The following is an 8,376-nucleotide window of genomic DNA, read 5'->3' as shown; positions in this document are numbered from 1 at the left end:
CATATAATAACGGGCGCTAGAATATCATATACACAAAATTGAAAAAAAGAAAATACACCAACGGAGGAAGAACTGATAAAGAAAATTTTAGATTGTGCCGAGATGGACAAATTAACAAAGGAAATTAAAATAAGATATAGAATACTATGCAATATGGAACAAATGGTACAACTGGCTGGAGATTAGAAATAGTGAACAATAACAAAAGGGGAGAAATCATAAGCGTAAAGTGTTTGTAAGTTAATGTATAATGTGTATAAAATCAATATTATGAGTGATAGAAATTATAGAGTAATAAAGGATAATGGGACAAGAAGGATATAAATATTATAAGGGAAAATGGGAGAAAATGTAAATATTAGAAGACTACCGCTATGAAACAGTTGTAATAAGGGAATCTACATTATGTGTTTTGTGTTTGTTATATTGTGTTGTTTTATAAATAAAAAAAGATCATGTGAAGTGTTAATACCACTTTATAATGTCTTGGTAAGGCCACACTTGGAATACTGCATCCAGTTTTGGTCACCACAATGTAAAAAAAGGGTTTGAGATTAGAAAGAGTGCAGAGAAGAGCAACAAAGATGATTAGGGGCCTGGAAGCTAAAATATATAAAGAAGGGTTGCAGGAATGGGGTATGTCTAGTTTAATGAAAAGAAGGACTAGGGGAGGCATGATAGCAGTGTTCTATCTCAGGGGTTCCCACAAAGAAGAGGGAGTCAAGCTATTCTCCAAAGCACCTGAGGGCAGGACAAGCAGCAATGGGTGGAAACTAATCAAGGAGAGAAGCAATTTAGGAGACATTTCCTGGCAGGTAGAACAATTAATCTGTGGAACAACTTGCCTCCAGAAGTTGTGAATGCTCCAACACTGGAAGTTTTTAAGAAGAGATTGGACAACCATTTGTCTGAAGTGGTGTAGGGTTTCCTGCGTAAACAAGAGGTTGGACTAGAAGACCTCCAAGGTCCCTTCAAGCTCGTTCTGTTCTTTCTTCTACTATATATTAACAATTGTCTCCTCTTTCTTAGCCCCCATTTTCTAGTCCCTGCTGCATATTTTCCTCTATCTGTGACCTAATGAAGACTTGCCTGCAAATAAATGTACAGAAGTTACACATGGGATTTAACATTTAGCAGATATACAATTTCCTCCTTCAGGAATAAAGCTTCAGGCTAGGTGCTCTTGGATGCAGCCCTGGCCAACAGGAGTGAAGCTGGCTCCCCTGGACACCCCTGGTTTAAACAGGGGAAACATCTTGCAAACGCTTTAGGTTATAGAAACGGGACAAGCGTGTTTTTCTGCCTCCTAGCTGGAGATGGCGATCAGGTAGGCAACCTCTGTGCCTGAAAAGTGCATAATAAAGGAGTTAAAACGATCGACTACTGCATTGCTAGAAAGGCTGGGAGGAGAGGAGAGGCGCAGAGGAACTTCCTCTTCCGGATGACTCAAGGGAGGAAGTTGGTGTGCAGAGCGGCTTTTGTGCTGTTTCCATGGTGGAAGCAGCAGCTGGCAGGTGAGTGGAGGGCAGCAGGTGGGAGGAGAGTCCGGGAGCAACTTGGGCTGGAAGCGGAGAAGCAACTGGGCTGAAGCCTCTCAGCTGCGGCTGCTGCAGGTTCCTTCCCTCCCCAAATGGAAGCCCACTGGTGCTGCAGGCTGGGAAACTGGGGGCTGCAGTTTCTGCTGGTGGGAAGATTGAAAAAGCCTCTTTCAAGGGGAGGTTGGTTCTCCAGAGGTGGTGGGTGCTGCATCCCTGGAGGTTTGTAACAGAGGAGTTCATAGTTTGAAGGATCCTTGGAGGTCTTCTATTCCAACCCCCTGATCAAGCAGGAGACCCGATATCATTTCAGACAAATGGCTCTCCAGTCTCTGTTTAAAAGCCTCCAGTGATGGAGCACCCACAACTTCTGAAGGCTAAGCTGTTCCACTGGTTAATTTTTTTTTAAATTGATTTATATGCCGCCCTTCTCCAAAGACTCAGAGCAGCTTACAATGTGTTAAGCAATAGCCTTCATACTTTTGTATATTTATACAAAGTCAGCTTATTGCCCCCACAAACTGGGTCCTCATTTAACCTACCTTAGAAAGGATGGAAGGCTGAGTCAACCTTGAGCCTGGTAAGATTCGAACCTGCAGTAATTGCAGGCAGCTGTGTTAATAACAGAGTGCTCTAAACCACTGTACTACCAAGGCCCTTGTAGTACAGTGTTCTGGGTTGTTCTGGGTGTCAGGAAATTTCTCCTTAGTTGGAGGCTGCTTATCTCCTTGCTCCATCCAGTTTCTCCTCCTACCTTCAGGTGCTTTGGAGAAGAGGTTGAAACCCCCTCCCACTTCTTTGTGGCAACTCCTAATGTATTGGAACACCTAGTTTTCCTTTTCACTAGGCTAGACATACCCACTTCCTGCAACCATTCTTTATATGTTTCAACCTCCAGCCCTCTAATCATCCTTGCTGCTCTTCTCTGCCCTCTTTATAGAGTCTCAACACCCTTTTTATATTGTGGTGATCAAAACTGGATGCAGTATTCCAAGTGTGGTGTTACCAAAGCCTTATAAATTGGTACTAATGCTTCACTTGATCTTGACTGTATCCCTCTGTTAATACAGCTGAAGATTGCATTTGCTTTTGGGGCCACTGCAACACCCTGCTGGCTCATATTTAAATGATTGCCGACTAGGATTCAATGTTCCCTCTCATAGATACTGCCAGGTTCCACCTATTCTGTACCTGTACATTTGGTTTTTCTTGCTTAAGTGTAAAACCTTGGGGTTTTTTTCTCCATTGACTTTCATTTGGATCCAGGGTTCAAGTCTGTTGAGATTCTTCTGTACCTTGACCCTATCTTCTGGCATGTTGGATATTCCTGCCAGCTTGGTGTCATCTGAAATTTGATGAGTTTGGTGAATATAAATCACCAGGACCTGATTCTCAGAACACCAGGGTTCTGAGGGAGCTGGCAGATGTTACTTCCATGTCTTGCCAATAAGTATGGTATTTCCTGTCCCACCATCCATGTATTAACCAGGTTCAATTGTACTTAATCCAGCACTTCCTAAGAAATAGCGATTGAGGACCTTTTGGAATTTTTGGTTGCACAGGTAGTCCTCACTTACCACTTCTTCCCTGAGCCTTCAAAGTTACTATGGCACAGTAGAAGCAGACGTGCTTCTACTGGTCTACAAAATTTGTGGTAATCCTAGCACTTGTTCAGTGACCGCACGTCAGCAGTGACTGTGGTTTTGAAGGTACAGGAAAAGAAGTTGCACCAGTTCAGGTTCTGCCAATAGTTGCACATTTATGATGCCTGCAACATCCCACACTCATGATCCCCATTTGTGACCTTCCCAGCTAGCTTCTGACAAGCAAAATCAGTGGATATACTGGCAGGAAATTGCAAGTCACGGTCATATGAAATTGCCTTTAGCAACCCACAGTAATTTGCTTAACAACTACAGAGGAACAGATGTAAGTTGGTCCTGTCATGTGACATCATGCTTAATGATTGAACTGCTTAGTGTTGCAGATATCAGTTCTAATTGCCGTAGGTTAAGTGAGGATTACTTGAACAAGGATGTCACCAGAGGGATTCTGGACAGTATTTTCTGCTATATAGTGGGTGAATCTATATTTCTCTATATGCATATATCTGCAGTTACATAACCTATCCCCAGTACTTCAAGATATAATTGATGATAGTCCTTTCCATTGCTAAGAATTTGTGACTGACTCCAATCAACAACTGAATTTGAATGGATATTTGAACGTAGATCTTGGTAGTCTTCCATGTATCAAATGAATCATAAATAATTTCAGTGATGATTTTAGTATTGGGGCATGATTGCTTTTTCATTGTAATATATACTTTTTTCATTTTTCACATCTCTAACCATTTTATAAACAAAGTTACACTTTTCTTTGAATCTTACAGACAAACAGGATGGCAATAAGAGCACTCTGGACAACTGTCAATAACAAGGAACGTTGAAAAGTGAAGATAATCAAGCCAGAAATCAAAATATTTTCCATTTCCTTCAGAAAAACACAGAATTTTCCTCCTCCTCCTCCAACAGCTGTTAGACAAAAGAGAGAAAATCAAGAAAGAATAAGCAGATTATGCAGAATTCAAGGATACGTTACATGAGTCAAAGGAGATTATTTTTCAATCAGCAAAAAAGTGAAATATCTGGAACTGAGTGGGGAGGAAAGGGTCAATAGTAAAGCCATGTAGAGCAGATAGTAATGCAGGCCTCTCCCTGTGAGGAAGAAAACGGCTTCAATGACAGCCCCAGTAAACAAGGCATTGTAAGAATTCCAGCCAGGTGATCCATCAGTGGATTGACTCCAGAGAGACACTATGAGTGTCTAGACTGTGAGAAAAGCTTCATTAGAGATTTTCATCTCATGAGACACCAGAGAACTCACACAGAAGACAAACGCTTTGAATGTCCTGATTATGGGAAAAGTTTTAATTATAATTCCTACCTGGTAAGGCACCAGAGGACTCACACAGGAGAGAAATCCTTTGAATGTCCTGACTGTGGGAAAATGCTTTGAATGTCCTGATAGTTGGAAAACTTTTGGTTGAACTTCCAGCTTGGTGATACATCAGAGGATTCACTCCACAGAGAAACCCTGTGAGTGTCGAGGGTGCAGGAAAAGTTTCATTAGAAATTCCCAACACATGAGACACGAGACCATGCACACAGGAGAGAAACCCTTTGAATGTCCTATCTGTGGGAAAAGCTTTAGTGATAATTCCAACCTGGTGACACACCAGAGGACTCACACAGGAGAGAAATTCTTTGAATGTTCTGACTGTGGGAAAAGCTTTAATTATAATTCCGATTTGCTGATACACCAGAGGACTCACACAGGAGAGAAACTGTTTGAATGTGCTTTCTGTGGGAAAGGTTTCAGTAAGAATTCCTACCTGGTGATACACCAGAGGACTCACACAGGAGAGAAACCCTTTGAATGTTCTGAATGTGGGAAACATTTTAGTAATAATTCCAGCCTGGTGACACACCAGAGGACTCACACAGGAGAGAAACCCTTTGAATGTCCTGACTGTGGGAAAAGTTTCATTACGAATTCCCACCTGGTGACACATCAGAGAACTCACACAGGAGAGAAACCCTTCAAATGTTCTGACTGTGGGAAAGGTTTCAGTCAGAATTCCAGCCTGGTGATACACCAGAGGATTCACACAGGAGAGAAACCCTTTGAATGTCCTGACTGTGGGAAACGTTTTAGTAATAATTCCAACCTGGGGACACACCAGAGGACTCACACAGGAGAGAAACCCTTTGAATGTCCAGACTGTGGGAAAAGTTTTAATTATAATTCCTACCTGGTGACACACCAGAGGACTCACACAGGAGTGAAACCCTTTGAATGTTCTGACTGTGGGAAAAGTTTCAGTCAAAATTCCTACCTGGTAAGGCACCAGAGGACTCACACAGGAGAGAAACCCTTTGAATGTCCTGACTGTGGGAAAGGTTTCAGTCAAAATTCCAGCCTGGTGACACACCAGAAAACTCACACAGGAGAGAAACCCTTTGAATGTTCTGACTGTGGGAAAAGTTTTAATTATAATTCCTACCTGGTAAGGCACCAGAGGACTCACACAGGAGAGAAACCCTTTGAATGTCCTGACTGTGGGAAAAGCTTTAATTATAATTCCGATTTGCTGATACACCAGAGGACTCACACAGGAGAGAAAATGTTTGAATGTCCTTTCTGTGGGAAAGGTTTCAATCAGAATTCCTACCTGGTAAGGCACCAGAGGACTCACACAGGAGAGAAACCCTTTGAATGCCCTTTCTGTGGGAAAGGTTTCAGTCAGAATTCCCACCTGGTGACACACCAGAGGACTCACACAGGAGAGAAACCCTTTGAATGTCCTGACTGTGGGAAAGGTTTCAGTCAGAATTCCAACCTGGTGGCACACCAGAGGACTCACACAGGGGAGAAACCATTTAAGTGCTCTGAGTGTGCATGGTGCTTCAGTAAATCTTCCAACCTTATCGCACACAAGAAAATGCACCTGGGGCCCAAAGTGATGAGTGTAGAGAAGGCTTGAATTTCAATTCAAATGTCCCATTGTAAGTTCAGCTGAGAAATTGATTCTTTAATTTGAGTAAAATGAATTTGCCTGATTTTTTTTTTCATCAAATATGTCATGGTATTAGATGGGAAGGAGGAAAGACCAAAGTGGAACATGTTAATTTGATAAGGACTGTTTGGCCATTAGCAGCAGAAGTTGCTGGACATTTTATTTTTGCAAAAATTGTAGAAACCTGCAAACATCTTCTTAGGAGCGTTCTTTCTATTTTTATCATAACAAATGAATGAAATGCCACATGAAGAGGCCCCGTCTTCTCCCTGGGTGTCCTTGATATTTTCAGCCCCAGAATTCCCAAGCCAGCATCTTTTCAGGATAAGAGCACTCAGGCTATAGTTAGACATTGCGACTACTCATATAATGAGAAAACAAGAGAAGAGAAATACTGTATTGTTCGGTGTATAACGCGCTCCAGAGTATAAGACGCACTTTAATTTTGGGGAGGGAAAAAAATCTGCCTCTGCCTCCCAGCATCCATCAGGATTCATCTGACTAGCTTCCTTGCAGCAAATAGTGAACACCCAGGTCAGCTTCAGCTCATTATTGCAGCCTGATTCAGTGTGAGCAGCTGATTGGCGGGTGGATCGGCCTCCTGCTATACCCCCAATCAGCTTTTCCAGGCTGCAGGGATTGCTACAGACCATCACCGCCTCCGTGCCTTGCGTTTTTGGCCGCTCTGCCTTACATTTTCAGCCTCTGAACATTCCATTTCAGACCTGTTCAAGGCTGCGGGAATCGCCAGAGCATATCACCGCCTCTGTGCATTGCGTTTTCAGCCTCCACAGCCTTTTTATGGCCTCTTCATGTCATGTTTTTGGGTCCCAGGCATTTTCAGTCTCTGAATGCTCTATTTCAGACCTGTTCAAGGCTGCAGGAATTGCTAGAGTATGTTGCTGCCAATCGCTGCCTCTGTGCATTGCATTTTCTGCCTCTGTGCATTGTGTTTTCAGCCTCCACGGCCCCGTTTTTGGCCTCTGTTTGTCATGTTTTTGGGTGGATTCAGGCTGCCGATCCCACCGAAAAAGCGCAATGCGCAGAGGCCAAAAATGGGGCATGCGGAGGCCAAAAAGGCGATGTGCAGAGGCTGAAAACACAATGCGCAGACGTGGCAATCAGTGGCGATATGCTCTGGCAACGTCCACAGCTTGAACAGGTCTGAAAAGCAGTGTTCAGAGGCTGAAAATACGAGGCACAGAGACCAGAATTCAAGGCAAGGAGGCGGCGATGGTCTGTGACAATCCCTGCAGCCTGGCATAGGTTTAAAACGTGATGTGTGGAGGCCAAAAATGGCCAAAGGGTGGGGTCGGCAGGTGGGCAGGACTACATTCAGTGTATTAGATGCACCCAAATTTTCGCCCTCGTAGAAGGAGAAAAGTGTGTCTTATACTCCGAAAAACATGATAGTTTATCTTTTCCTAACAATTGCAGAAATTCATTGCGCCAAGCATCTCTGCTCAGATTTTGTCAAGAATGAGGCACGCAAGTGGAAGAAACCTTACAAATAGCAAATATATTGGGGGAGTTTGAGGCAGTGACAAAAGCAGTGCAGAATTTCAGATGTAAATGTTCTGCCCTACAGGTGACCTTCATGGAGAAGAGCTGTAGGAATATTGAGTTGAGGAGAAAAGGGATTGTGTGTTAGGTCCTCATAGATCCTTATTAGGTTGCTACCATTCTGGCAGGGAGGGCCTGAATGCCATTTTATGACCTTTTCCTGTTTCTGCTCTTTTCTTAACTTTGATGTACTTTCCTGGGAATGGGAGGGGGGAGGAATTGCCTGTGGCCATCTGTTTTGTCTCAGCTCCAACAGAAGGAGCAAGCAGCGCCTGAGAACAACTTACCACCTTCTCAACTCAGAGTTCGCATAACAACTTTGCACCTGTGTATTGGCTCCCCTTGGATTGGGCAGAGGGGAGGGGTTTCTACAACTTTTTACCTAACGGTTCTGAGCAGGAACTTCAGATCCTACCTTGCTCTACTTACCATCACTGTCTTTCAATAAATGTTTCCCTTTGAAATCCCTCTACCTACCAAAATACAAAAAAAATATTAAGAAGTAACTGGGTTTTTGAAGCAAAGACCATTTTGCTAGTTAATCATATTTTATGCATTTTAATAAATAACATCAAGCTAATCTTTTGCCAGCTCAAAAATGACTTATGTGGTGTGTGATTGGTCTGTTCTCGATGGGGAATGATCGGAATTGTGCTGGTCACAAACTAAAGTGGAAATTATAATAAACTGATAACGTGA

The 8,376-nt window shown here is 42.9% G+C and overlaps 1 protein-coding gene across 1 annotated transcript; it reads left to right on the top strand.

The window, feature by feature from the left end:
- The first annotated feature begins 1,407 nt into the window (after positions 1-1,407).
- LOC132710054 (uncharacterized) lies at positions 1,408-8,376 on the top strand. The gene is made up of 2 exons (XM_060685455.2): positions 1,408-1,514; positions 3,928-8,376. Exon 2 carries the CDS (start codon positions 4,681-4,683, stop codon positions 6,079-6,081), a length of 1,401 nt encoding a protein of 466 aa, XP_060541438.1. The 5' UTR covers positions 1,408-1,514; positions 3,928-4,680; the 3' UTR covers positions 6,082-8,376.

This window comes from Pantherophis guttatus, chromosome 2, assembly GCF_059756535.1.
Source record: "Pantherophis guttatus breed Tessera chromosome 2, ASM5975653v1, whole genome shotgun sequence".
Taxonomy (NCBI): domain Eukaryota; kingdom Metazoa; phylum Chordata; class Lepidosauria; order Squamata; family Colubridae; genus Pantherophis; species Pantherophis guttatus.
Note: the sequence above shows the minus strand (reverse complement) of the source record. Positions and strands in the feature narration are given on the sequence as shown.